Below are 13058 nucleotides of genomic sequence, written 5' to 3'. Positions count from 1 at the left end.
CCCATAAATACATGAAACTAGAACCCACCCTTTTGTTAAGGCAAAGAATTGAGTTTATTAAAGGGTAAAGGGTGGCGAGAGAAGAGAAAGAGGTAACTGCTTGGCATTAATGAGGAAATACTACCCTGAATATACATCTAAAAAAAAGACCAAACCAAACAAAAAAAACCCAAACCCAGGGTAGTTGATGTTATACATGTTATACCAGTTATATACTTTCTAACTAGTAAGAATTAATTTTCTTATTCAATACCTTAATAACATTACCTCTTTTCCCTCTAAAATAAAATCTGGCATACCTTTTTCTCAGACCATACTGCTTTTTGATTTATTTTTTTTTATTTCACTCTGGCATGGAAATGCCTTCTTTTATGTTTTGTAGGCATTTTAACATCTGATTTTCCATAACCAGATTAAATACATTGCCCTGTTAAGAAGTCAACATATTTCCAAAGAGTTTTTAGGTTTGGGTTTTTTTCCCCTGAGTATGCTAAGCTGCCTTCACAGCTATACAAAAGTTACTTTTCTTTCAACAACACTCATCCCCAGAAGACACTGAATTCAAGTTTTGCCTTTGCTTTAGAGCATCTGCATTTGGGCTGACATCATGAATGCTATGTATGAAGGGGGCTCCTGCAAATATTTTTGTGATTAACACTGCCTTTCTCAAGAAGAGGACGTGCAAAGCAAAGCTTTGCAGATGTTTCTTTCCGTAGTTTTTACAGAGATGTTTGAGCTTTACTGCCTTACTATGGTATCGTTTCATACCTGAAGGTGAGGAAACTGCAGCTGTGTATGTGTCATACCTGGTTAGCCAGCACATTGTGAGCAGAGTGGGGGGAGTGGCCAAATCCTCCGTGCCAGCACTACTTGCTACACAGAACTCAAAAGAAATTTGCTCATGTCAGCATGTTCCTCAGTCTTCTTTATGGGATCAGTGCTACGTGGATAAGATAAATTTATAGAATAAGTGAAAATGTGCCTGAATTGAATATTTAGCTTGTAGTCCATGCTACAAAATCACTCTATCACAACATTAATTCTTCCAGAGTGCTATTTGGCAAAAAGCCCCAAGATGAGATATTACACTGCAGTAATAGCTCTTATTTTTAAAACCATAATTTCTATGCCTATTGATTTCTATACAGAAAAATGGTACAATAGCATTGACTGCTGAGAGTCGATTTTCAACAGGGGTTTGGTTATTTAACAGGAGAAAAAAAAAATACCATTTCATAAACAGCCTACTATGTAATTTTTAAGTCATTACCAAAATACACAAGGAAGCTGCTTCACAATTGTTATTGTTTGGGAGAAGTGTATAATATGGGCGCATACTTTAGTTAGGAAAGTAAAGATTTGTGAACTGACTTACATGGAATTTCCTCTTAACAGAGTGCTTGTGCTAAATCACAGGAATTCAGCCACAAAATTTGCTGCTTTCATGGCTCCTATTTTTCTCAGCCCTTCTGCTTAGTTTGATAAGACTTACATGAACCTCAGTTCAGTTTGCCACTCTGCCATGATGCGCAGTTCACAATCTTAAGTCACCTCTACCATCCTTCCTCAAATTTTTTATATCAAATTAACCTCTCTGCAGTGGATATTTTTTTAAAAAATCAGTGCTTATGAATGTAGATAAGAATGTTACTAAGCCTGTGTGTGACTGAGTTAAATACGAATGAAGTTTCAGAAGATAAAGGTGACTAATAGTGATGCTGGAGATTGAGAGGGCAGGCAGGTGCAGAAAGTACAGTAATCTTACAGAGAAAAAGATCGTTAGACTGAACTCTTTTGAAAGGTACAAAAATTAGAAAATTCTAAGTTCTTAACAATTTCCATTTTATTGCAGTGTGGTATACTTAGGGCTTTTTAAGTTTTGGGGTTTTTTTAATCACTCACAGAGGACAGCACAAGACTCAGAACTGAAATTCTGGTAACTTTTGTAAGAATACATCTATATATCAATTTTGTTCCACAGAATCGAAAAAAGGATGATACAGTATCTAATAACATGAAGGAATTAGAGAGCACCAGTAAAGAAAATCATTTGAAACAAAATAATGGAAGTCCTGGAGAAGAAACAGCACACCTAAAACATGATGGAGAAAAAGAGTGTAATTTGGGTTTTACTAAAGAGGTACTAAACTGTCCCTTATTTAACTGTACATCAGCCTGCCTTGCAGTAGAAAAATTTTGAGCCACAGACAGCTGAGTATGGGAAATTGAACCAGTTCCTTTTGCTTGGAAGATTAAGATTTCTTTTTGGATATAATAAACACTCTATGGAGAAACACAAAATTGTATCAGATCTGTCTCTAGCTGATATATTGAATTTTCCTGTATATAGTCTTCTTAAATTTCATTTTACTTAACTTTTTCTGTTACTGTCTTGATTGATTGGAAGAGTACAAATCTTTCTTTACTTATTTGGAAACAAACCTCATACTAATGCATCTTTAAATAATAATTGTTGATCTGTTCACTGCTTATGATATCCCAATGTAGGGTTTTTTTCAGTCATCTAGTACACCTGACTTTTTGTTTGGTTGCCTATAGTGCATCAAATAGTTCAGAGGAAGCAGAATAAATCTGACACAACAATTTATACATGGAAGTGGGCAGTAACTGTAGTTTGTGCTATTTGGCCACAGGATTGATTTCTGTCTTGAAATAGTCTCAGACACACTTGGCAGTGAGTTACCTTGGTGTTTCTGGTACTAAAGTGCCCTGAACAAGCAGTAAAATCAGACTGACTATGAAGAATAGATTACTGGAGTTGTTTCTACATAACTGTATCTTGCTGATAGTTTAATATTTTTTCAAGTCTTGTCTAGAGGGTTTTTTCTTCTTTTCTATCCATATTCTTCAATTCATCATCCTTTGCTTTTCTTTTTCCTTACTCATTTTTTCCTTTTGTTTTCCTATTTTATATTTAGCTTTTTTTAAACGTACATCTGATGGAGAATGGTATGAAATCAAATAATTAACATTTATTGTTGTTATTTGTAAAATACTTGCTGTTGCAAGTCTGTTGCTTTGTTAAGTATGCAAATCTTTTAAAGGAAAATTATGTAATATACTTATTGGTTATATCCAATCAGACATTTAAGAGCAATATTCAGGCTTATCAGCAATATATTTCAGTAGCTGGAGTCTGTTGTCAGTGTGAAGAGGCATTAGTATAAAAAAAAAACAGGCACGCTGCAACCCAGAGAGTTCAGAGAAGTTCTGGAAGTTATTAAGCCAACCCCTGCACATAGGCTCTGGTAAAAGGTTCAGGATAACTCTATTAACCTGAATGGTATTGATAAAAATTTCTTAAGTTATGTAATTCTGACTTACTAAGTATACATGATGGCAAAATTTGTCTGTTAATAAAACTGTTTCCTGATACTGTATTTCTTATCTGCCACTCAGTATGTGTTACAGCTTTCTGTTTCATGATTTCAATTTTTTTATAGCTGACAAAACCTGACGATCTTTTATCAGATGCACATGTTGTATCTGACTCAAAAGAAGTGAGCAATGAAGAGAAATCAGAAAAGGAAAAGAAAAATAAGTTGGAAGAAACGCATGATGGTGATAAAAGGTAAAAATAAAACAAGATGTTCAGAGGCTATTTCAACTTGCACACTGTATTTATTAGCTGAACGGACAGAGCAGCTAATGAAATACTGACGTAAATACTTAAAAGGTATATTCATATGAGTTTGAGTGGTTTACATATAGAGAGATCTAGTGAGAAACCCAGCCAATGCAGGGGTTCAGTAAGAGGTGATGAATTGGTTGGTGAAACAATGTTTACTTTCAAGTATTGCCCCAGTTATAAATGGAATACTTCATAATCCTTGCTTTGGGATACAAAATTTATTTAGTAATGTCAGTTCAAGCTTTGTATCAGTTTATTATGAAAGCTTCTGCCAGGGCTTCCACAGCAAGTCCTTTACCACTGGTATTTAGAAGCAGACTAAACAGCTTATTCTGTATCTCCTGCTTTAACTTTTACTTCACTGTGTTGGAGCACTGCAGAATTAGATGAACATTGTGCCTTGGATATTCTTCCTTAAGGATTCATAACGCTAATGTAAGTTGCACTGCAGATCCTATGTGAGTTCTTATACTAGGTCATAACTTTCTCACCCTTCAGCAAAATAGGTATTGCATGGTAAGAAACTGCACGAGTGTGTAAGGGAAAGGAATTCAATTTCCAGTACTTTTCGGGGTTTTTCAAGTCTAACTTTACACGGCAGAAGGGTTTCAAAATACATGCTGACTTTACATTACACCAACTTGCAAGTTGCAACTGTTTTCTATTAACAGAAGAAAATTAAATTGTAACTCCTATACTTAGTGGTTAACACCTGAGATTAAGTTAAGAGTGAGTTCTAAACACTGTGCTTTTTTTTAACCAGCTTGCAGAGTGTGACTACAGTTGTAAACCACAAACCCAAAACCAGCTCAGAAGAAAGTGAAGTAGTTAGTGTTCAAGAACAAGAAGGATTTATGTCTTCATTTGAATTTGCAGCACAGTCTTCAAAAGGAAATAAGGCAACAGCAGGTATGGAAAAGAGTTTGACTAAAGCATAACTTACACAGTACGTATGTAAAACTTCATTTCATTTTGACTCTATCTTTTGATGCTCTGAAACCCTTGTGAATTGAAAGTGCTGAGCTAGTCTAGATACCAAGTGTATGGTTTTATAACGTAGAGAAAAATAGTTTCCCAGTGGACAACTGCAGAAATTCCATTTTTGTGAGGTTTTAATGTAGGTTTTATGATTGCATTTAATTCAGGGAGTTAAATAACTGTTGCCAGAAACTGAGTCATACTATAGCTGTTAGTTGGAACAAATCCTTCCCTATTCATCTTGTAGAACACCATTTCAATCCTGGGTATGTATAGATTATTTCCCCTTACCTCCTTGCAAAGGGATGGCCCAAGATGGAGGAATCCCTGAGAGTTTCCAATATATCTAGTAGATTTTGAACTAGCAAGTGGAAGACCCCAGTTTGGTCATGTTTCCTGGAATAAGAAAAGATGAAGAAATAGAAAACAGTAGCTGACTGGTAGAATGACTGGTGTGAACTAGTTTGCAAGAAGAGAAGGCTGGAATAAAGCAAAAGTGTTTGCAAAGAGATTAAAAAAAAAAAGAGGGGAGTGTGAAGGGGAGGAGGAAGATAGAACTCAAGACGTTATTAGGCTATTTGGTGATGGGAGCATTTAAGTAAGCCAAATGGTTCAATTTATGGACATAAAAGGTGACATGGACCTATGTAGTGCAGTCAGCAATCCCTTCTGTGACTTGATAATCAAAGCCAGAACTTGTAAATACATTTTATAGTACTCAGCAGAATAAAAAATGCTTATTTAATCTCAGCTGGGATATAAAGATGGGTCTGGGGCTATCCTGACTAGTTAAATTTTACTTGCCCCTTCCCCCCACCTTGCAATATAAATTACACAGCAACATTCATGTGTCCATTGTCTGTTCCTTTGGTGTTCTACTAGTCATTCGCAGGTCTGAGTAATGATCTTTCTTGAGAACAGCTATGCTCTTGCCTGAACTTGTGCTTATTGTGCTAATTGGATTTTAAGTCTTTACTTGTGTAACTTTCATTTGGTTCTGCTTATATTTATTCTGGCTTGAAATCATGCCTTCTGTAACTTGTATTCTTATTTATCTTGCTGTATGACTCTCAGTGAAAAGTCTGCCTTCTTCACCAGAATCGTCATTGTCACCAGCTCCATCTACACAGGCACAGCTCACAGAAGGATCACATTTCATGTGTGTATAGTTACAGAGAAGTACGTCCTTCTTTTCCCACCCCTTGTGCCATTTTTCCTGATGTTTTTCTAAGTACATATGTTCTAGTTATTTTTCTGAGAAACATCTGTAGACAGTACTTGGCAAGACAAAGTTACCTGCAGTGTTGAATATAAACTAACCAGAAAACAGAACAAATACATGTATTGATTTGCTTGAAAGGAATGTATTCTCTATCCACATACAAAGAGAAAAGCCTAATTGGCTTATCAAGCACATTCTTCACAACAGGCAAGATAATAGCCCTTTGAATTACGTGAGAGACCTAAGCTGTTACAATTAGATACCCAGATAAGGTATGAGCATCAGTGCTCAAGTGCAAATGAATCTTGATGCTTCTTCAGTCATGGTAATAGGCAACTAGAGCTAGATCTGTTAGTGATCAGTAAGAGGCAGCGGTTAATGGCCCGGCAGAGTTTGTGACTTAAACCATAGATGACTGAGGCATAACAAAGGAAAGGGGAAAAAAATTAGGGTGGAAGAAATATAACACACAACTTTTTTTTGTTATTTATTATCTCTATAGTGATAGTCCTACACAGCTTCTCCTCCTTTGTCATAGGAGATGATTTCTTCTAGGAATCAAGTTAGAAAGCATGAATTAGGCTAGATTTACGTGTTCCTACCTGTAGTGTTACCCACTTAATGAACAGAAATGGAAATAAAAGTAAGCATATTTGTTTTAAACATACAAGTGTTTAAAGAAACTAATAGAATACCAATGTGAATGCTTCAGCACTTTACTAGCAGTTAAATCAATCCAGATTTCTTTGTTGTCAGGAAGTACCTATTTAAATAAGCTTTCTACTAAAAGAATGAGCTCTGTTTCAATGGTAATGTTAAATGCCATAGCTAATGTAACTTAAGAAAACTTTAAAATCAAGATGTTTTCAGTTCTTTAGCATGAGGAGATCTAAAAATGCATTTTTTTCATTTACTGTCCTAATCTTCATCACCAAGCTTTCACCTTGGCAAATTTAGACTTATTATTCATCACAAGACACCTTTCTTGTATAAACTGTGGGCAGGAAACTATTTATATTCTTAAAAAGAAAAAAAGGGGGGGGGATCATTTTAATCTTTTTCTCCTTTTAAGAGTGTAAAATGCACTCTTGACATTCAGTACTGACACCTGTGTTGCTGACTTCCTGATGGGTGCAGTCTGCCATAATTAGATTTATCTTGGACTTTTGTACTTTATTCAGAAGTTTTATTACAGAACTGTTTAAAAAAGATAAGTGGGACTATTCAGTTTTTCTGGAAATGCTGCTTTATGTTAATGCTTTTCAGTTTCACTGTATAATACATGTGCATTTATCATACATCTTTTCAAGGAGGACAAACATTACCCCATCAACTCAGTTTCAGAAACTGAAACTGCACTACTGAATTTTGTCCATAGCCACAGCACGCCTGTCTTGAAAGGGGAAGCAACCCATAACTGCACCAGAAATTTATTACCAATTACATTAAGTTGCTGTCAGCTCTTGCCATTAGCTCCAATGATCAGATCAGCAAATGCTTTTTTTGTTTATTTGTTTTTTTGAGGATTTATGCTAAATACAAGAGTAGCAAAAGTGAATCAAGTCTTACAGTGATCTGCTTTGTAACTTAGAATCATAGAATCACAGAATGGTTTAGGTTGGAAGGGACCTTTAAAGATCATCTAGTTCCAACCCCCCTGCCACAGGCAGGGACACCTTCCACTAGACCAGGTAGCTCAAAGCCCCATCCAACCTGGCCTTCAACACTGCCAGGGATGGGGCAGCCACAGCTTCTCTGGGCAACTTGTGCCAATGCCTCACCAGCCTCATAGTGAAGAATTTTTTTCCTAATATCAAATCTAAATTTACCCTCTGTCAGTTTAAAACCATTCCCCTTGTCCTGTCATTACATGCCCTTGTAAAATGTCCCTCTCCAGATTTCTTGTAGGCCCCTTTAGATACTGGAAGGCTGATCTAACGTTTCCCCAGAGCCTTCTCCAGGCTGAACAAGCCCAACTCTCTCAGCCTGCCTCAGCTATCTCAGCCTAACCTAATGCCCAGCCCTTGACATCCCACAGCGTGGTGTATCCGTGTAGGTAATATTGCAGCTGTAACATTCCTATGTTAACTACAATTCTACAACTAAGCCGAAATGGCTTATGACAAAATGGTGCTACTGGGATGGCACTTGTAAAACTAATACTCACTAAAATGAAGAAAGGATTCCAGAACTTAAAATATGTCCGTTTTGGCTGTTCAGTGTTTTAATTGAGTTAGAAAAAATATTCATCTATGCACATATACAATCCACATTTCTTTGCTGGACTTTGTCTTGGTTGGTTGGAGCTCCAAAACTAATTCATGCTGTTACCGGGGTCTAATATACATAGATGTATGAAGCATAGTCTGCTTGCCTGCAGTGTTTACTGCCCCTTACCCTCTGGGGCTGTCATCCCAGTATTCCAGCACTTTGTGCTTTACTGATAGTTTTTTTTTAGCATGCAAGAATGCAGTGTCTCTCAGATGCCAGAAATCCTGTGCAGCAGAGGGAACTTCAGAGCTGTGGGATCAGCCCTGCTTGTATGCAACCAAATTTTTCAGGCAGCATCTGGAAAATGTATGGTAGATATCAGAGAATAATGAGGTAATACCTATATTTGGCTTTTATGGTCAATTAGTAAAATGATACTCCTGGCACAATGCCAGGGGAATTCAGCATAGGAAATTGGTGGCACAGGGTATTGTAGGACTAAGGAAAAACCCATTAACACAAAGCTATTTTCATTGTCATAGCTCTTGCTTTGCAGAGACAAATCTGGATGTATACCACTAACATGGTTACATTTTAAGCATTATATTTACACTGAGTAATGGAGGGATAATGAAATTTTATACAGCACCTGGATTCAAAGCTCAGAAACATTTTTACTCATGAACTGTTAAAAGCTATTTATAAAAGTCCTTTCAGCAATTACCAAAATACAGCAAGCTCTGGGGTAGAGCACTCAAACTTCAGAACACCTTACAGCTACACTCCCGTTACGGAGTAGCAACTGAACAACACCGCATCCTCTTCAAACCATGCCTATCATTTGTAGGAGCAGTTAGGGACTTTGCTATTATTACTGGTTTTACATGAAGAACGTTTGGAGATGGCTGTGTACAGCAGGATAAAACTCTCAGAATAAACAGACTTTCATACAAAGCTGTGTAAATCTGTAAAAAGCTTGCTTTTGCTTCTTGCTGTCAAAGTATCTTGAAGCAGTTTTATTCATCAGGAAAACTGATTTTGGAAACAACTGATTTGTGTAATACTTTTATTATGTTCTACACCATTAAGAACTACTGCTAGGATGAGATCAGAAATTCTTTGCTGTATTTAATCCCAGGAATTGCTTTAAACAATATTCTGTTGATGCTAAAATAGAGTAACTTAATCTATGTCTATCTTTCAGCACTAATGGCTTCTGTTGAAACAATTCATGCCTGAGATGTATGGACCTGACCTATGAAAATAAGAGAAGATATTGTACAGTATATTTTAAATCTATGAAATTCATAGTTCTGATGCTTTTGGCCACAGAGCATCATTTTATCACTTCCTGGAAAATGTTTATTCCAAGAGAGCTTTAAATGGCCCACATGTACACTCAACAACCTTCAGATTGTTCTCCTGATACCAGCTTGCTGCTATGATTTCTGTGCACATAAAATAAAGGCTCTTTTAATGTGCAGCCTACAGTCAGAACTTTATTTGATATTCTCCAGAATTTAATGTTCTTTTAATTATGGATCATATAAGTTTACTTTTTTGCTTCTTTTAGATGCATAACTCAGTTAATTTTACATATCACCACTAAATCTTGTTTTACACCTTTTGAACATTACAATTTATTGTTTTAACATTTTATTTGTAAAATTTTTATATATATATACATATAGATATATTTAAAATGTGCCATTTTTATTATTGCTTAGTAAAATATGTCCTGTTTCTGCTGTAATTATTTCTTGGTCAGGTTGCAATGTCAGCAGTTACTGCCACACCTCTGTCAACATATGCATTAATGTTAGTGGTTACTTTTTCTTCAATAAAATGGAGTGTAGGTATTTTGAGGTACTGGGCTTTTCCTTCATTGGGTTAGGGTGTGTACAGCAATAAGCAGGTTTTCAATCCAGTACTTAGTTTGTGTACAAATGTAATTATGTTCATTGTGTATATATTATACAATGAGCAAATACAATGTAAGTATAAGAAGCCACTTATTGTTCAAAAACGAATGTTCATATCCCATTTCTTTTATATCATATTAAATAAATGTTGATGTTCTTAAGGACTTGTATGGTTAGTATTTCTTCCAGCAAACAGAAGTCACACTGTGTTCCACCTTTTGATGTGGGGAACACAACAATTCTTGTCTCATTGGCGACATCACCTGTCAATCAGAGTAGCAGTGACAGACTCTTAAGAGATTCCGGTCTTCCTCTACAGGAAAGAATAAGGCTGCAACACAGAACAAAAAGGCAACCTGAGACTGAGGCGCAAGAAATACAGGTTCAGCTCCTGACTCTCCCAGACTTGTATCATGATGTTGGAATAATCACTTAGTCATTCTGTGCCTCCATTCCCTGCCTGTTTACTTGAGTGGTAATAGCCTGTCTTACTGGGGTGTGGTGAGTAGTAATTCAGTATTTGCAAATAGTGAATGCCACGTTCAGTGGGGTTAAGGAGAGGAAAGTGTCATGATTCCTTGAGGCTTTGACATCTGCAAAGCATCTCCCAGAAACAGAAAGAAAACCTGAAATAATTTGTCATCACAGTACAGATGTTACTAGCTTTACTTTTCCATCCCACATAGCTGTTTGAATTTGCCTGAGACAAAAGAGGTTTAGAAAAGATTGATGAAAAGATTTAAGGAAAGCTTTTGAATCTAGGATGTAGAGCTAAGAAATCTTTCAAAGGTTCAGGCAACTGCCATGTGCTTCAATGAGTGTGTGTTCCATAAGTGGCAAGGCAAGTTTTGTAAGATGACTGCCAGCTCTTGTGCTTTTTTTATCATCCAAATCATATCCTGTTCAAGTTAATATTGCTGTACTAGCAACTACATAATTAACTGAGCTTTTCCATAGAAGAGTGCCTGAGATAGACACACAGTTTGAAATCAACGCTTTATCATTGCCCCCCTCTGAGAGTTTGTGTTTGTTGTACTCTTCTGCCACTCCCACCTCTGCTACCTGTTCTTCCTGGGGCACTTTGCCACAAAGACACAAAGTGCACTGTTTGTCTACAGGTCATTTTGCCATTTTCTTTGAAAGTGAAGAAATAGGAAGCAGAATTTAGCAGCAGAGCTTGGAGGGTGATAGTGAAAGAGTTGGCTGAAATAAAGAAGATGAATCACGATGCAGACGGACAGCATCCAGCTGAACGTTTGACCAAATGCCCCTTCTTTTCTTGGAACAGCAGCCCCAAATCAGTGCATCCTTCCATCCAAAACACAGAGCAGAGAGGAATGTGATTTTATTTCTTATTGCTCAACCAGCTGAGGTTTAAGTTCAGTGGCATCACTGGAACACCTGGGGCAAAGCAAACAAGGACACACCCTGTTCTCTCCCTAACCCTTCTAAAAGAGCTGCTCAGCTGTCAAGCTTTGCAATCTCTTTCTATCCTTGCTGCCAAGAAAAGAATTGCAACCAATAAAGGAAAGAATGACTAAGTGATTTTTGGACATTTATAGATCTTGTCTGTGCTTAAAGCAGTTGACGGGTATATCTGCGAAGTACGTGCAGTTTATACTGAAGCTGGGGGAGGGTGGGAGAATTAGCAAGTTTTTGCTGGTATAACTGTTGGCAAAGACAGCAAAGGTAAATGGTGCAGGAATGTAGTCATGCTCATAGACTATAATTTCAGTTCCTGTGGGCGCTTGCAGCAAAGACTTGCAGTTTCATTGGGTGCTCTATTTTTTTGTGTCTTATGGAAAAAAATGTATGGCTTTGTGTTATCACAGAGCATCTCCTGCCTCTTACCTCAGAATAACTCATCCCAGTGATCATACTCCTGAGATACAGAAATATCAGAATACTGATATTGTCAGCCTTCAAACATCTATCTTAAGTTTGTATCTAGGATATTTTTATATTTCTGACTGCTTTATTGGCTATTGCACTGACACTTGTATATATGGAATGTGTTTTGGGGTTGTTTTTTTTTTCCAAAAGAAAGAGTCCTTAGGAATAATGCAACACATTCTCTACAGATGTTCATGCTTTTCAGAACCAATTACATCTATTTTTGTCTTTTGTTCACCACTCGCATTGTTCCAAGACTACTAGAGAATGTGATTCTTTTAAGTCCCTTAATAAAGTGACATTACTCAAAAAGTTATAGCTGGTGTCTTGGCAGTTTTTGTATGTTGTGGACTGGCTCAAAGAGAAAGACCTCACCAGGCAGTTAAAACCCAGACCTTGCTTATATTATTACTGAGGGGGGAAAAGTGGTCTTCAGTTAATATTTCCTCATACATACATCTGTTGTAAAATGAACCCAGTGAGGTTCCATTTTCAGGAAATCAGCAAGAAAAAAAATAAACAAGTTTGTTTCTATTTAAATCACTTTAACTGGACAGTCTGGGAAAGACTCATTACTCACCCTATTGGGTCCTCTAGGTGTAGTAACCCAGGAGTACATACATGAAAAAAGTTAACGGATTACACTGTTTGCAACAGATCTACTAAATTCTCTAGTACTGGTGGAATTTAGTACTAGTACTAAATTTTTACTGGACTGGTGACTTAACCTACACCCTGACTGAATAAAGCAGCAGAGTGGAAGATCTTTATTCAGTGGTGTGCTGGATAAGTCTTACCTGAAACTTTTCATTGTATTTTAACAGTAAGGTGGTGGGTTGGGTTTTTTTTCCTTTTCTAATAAAGCAAACCATAAATAATACTCAGATCTCAGAAGTGGGTCATCATGTCTTTTCTGCACAATACTTTTGTCCCTGTGATCCCGGATTTTGCTATGCTTATTTTCTTAAGTTATTCTAGAGTAGTTTAATCTTATTTCAGTTGGAATCCTCAGTTAAAATGTTATTTTCCATCCTTTGGGAAGTTGACATTTAAATGGCCAGTGAACAAATTGCCTATACCTGGCACTAATAATATATCTGAAACAATTTCATTTTTTTAAGGATGCATGTGAAGATAACAAAGCAACATCTGGCCTTCATTTCTTCTAAAGAACATTATA

General features: G+C 36.7%; 1 protein-coding gene across 21 annotated transcripts in view; it reads left to right on the top strand.

Annotated features, from left to right (window-relative positions):
* The window catches only part of PLEKHA5 (pleckstrin homology domain containing A5), a 169130-nt gene extending 156936 nt beyond the window's left edge, over positions 1–12194 (top strand). For 13 of the 21 annotated variants that reach the window (XM_030478410.1, XM_030478407.1, XM_030478408.1 and 10 more), the window contains 5 exons: positions 1982–2140; positions 3465–3592; positions 4416–4561; positions 5705–5789; positions 9268–12194. In XM_030478410.1, the coding sequence (XP_030334270.1) occupies positions 1982–2140; positions 3465–3592; positions 4416–4561; positions 5705–5789; positions 9268–9286 (537 nt within the window). In that variant the 3' untranslated portion in view covers positions 9287–12194. Of the gene's footprint in view, positions 1–1981; positions 2141–3464; positions 3593–4415; positions 4562–5704; positions 5810–9267 lie in introns of all 21 variants that reach the window. The other 8 variants (XM_030478409.1, XM_030478412.1, XM_030478400.1 and 5 more) reach the window with 4 other exon arrangements.
* Positions 12195–13058: the final 864 nt, after the last annotated feature.

The sequence above is a fragment of the Strigops habroptila genome, chromosome 3, assembly GCF_004027225.2.
Source record: "Strigops habroptila isolate Jane chromosome 3, bStrHab1.2.pri, whole genome shotgun sequence".
Classification (NCBI taxonomy): Eukaryota; Metazoa; Chordata; class Aves; order Psittaciformes; family Psittacidae; genus Strigops; species Strigops habroptila.
Note: the sequence above shows the minus strand (reverse complement) of the source record. Positions and strands in the feature narration are given on the sequence as shown.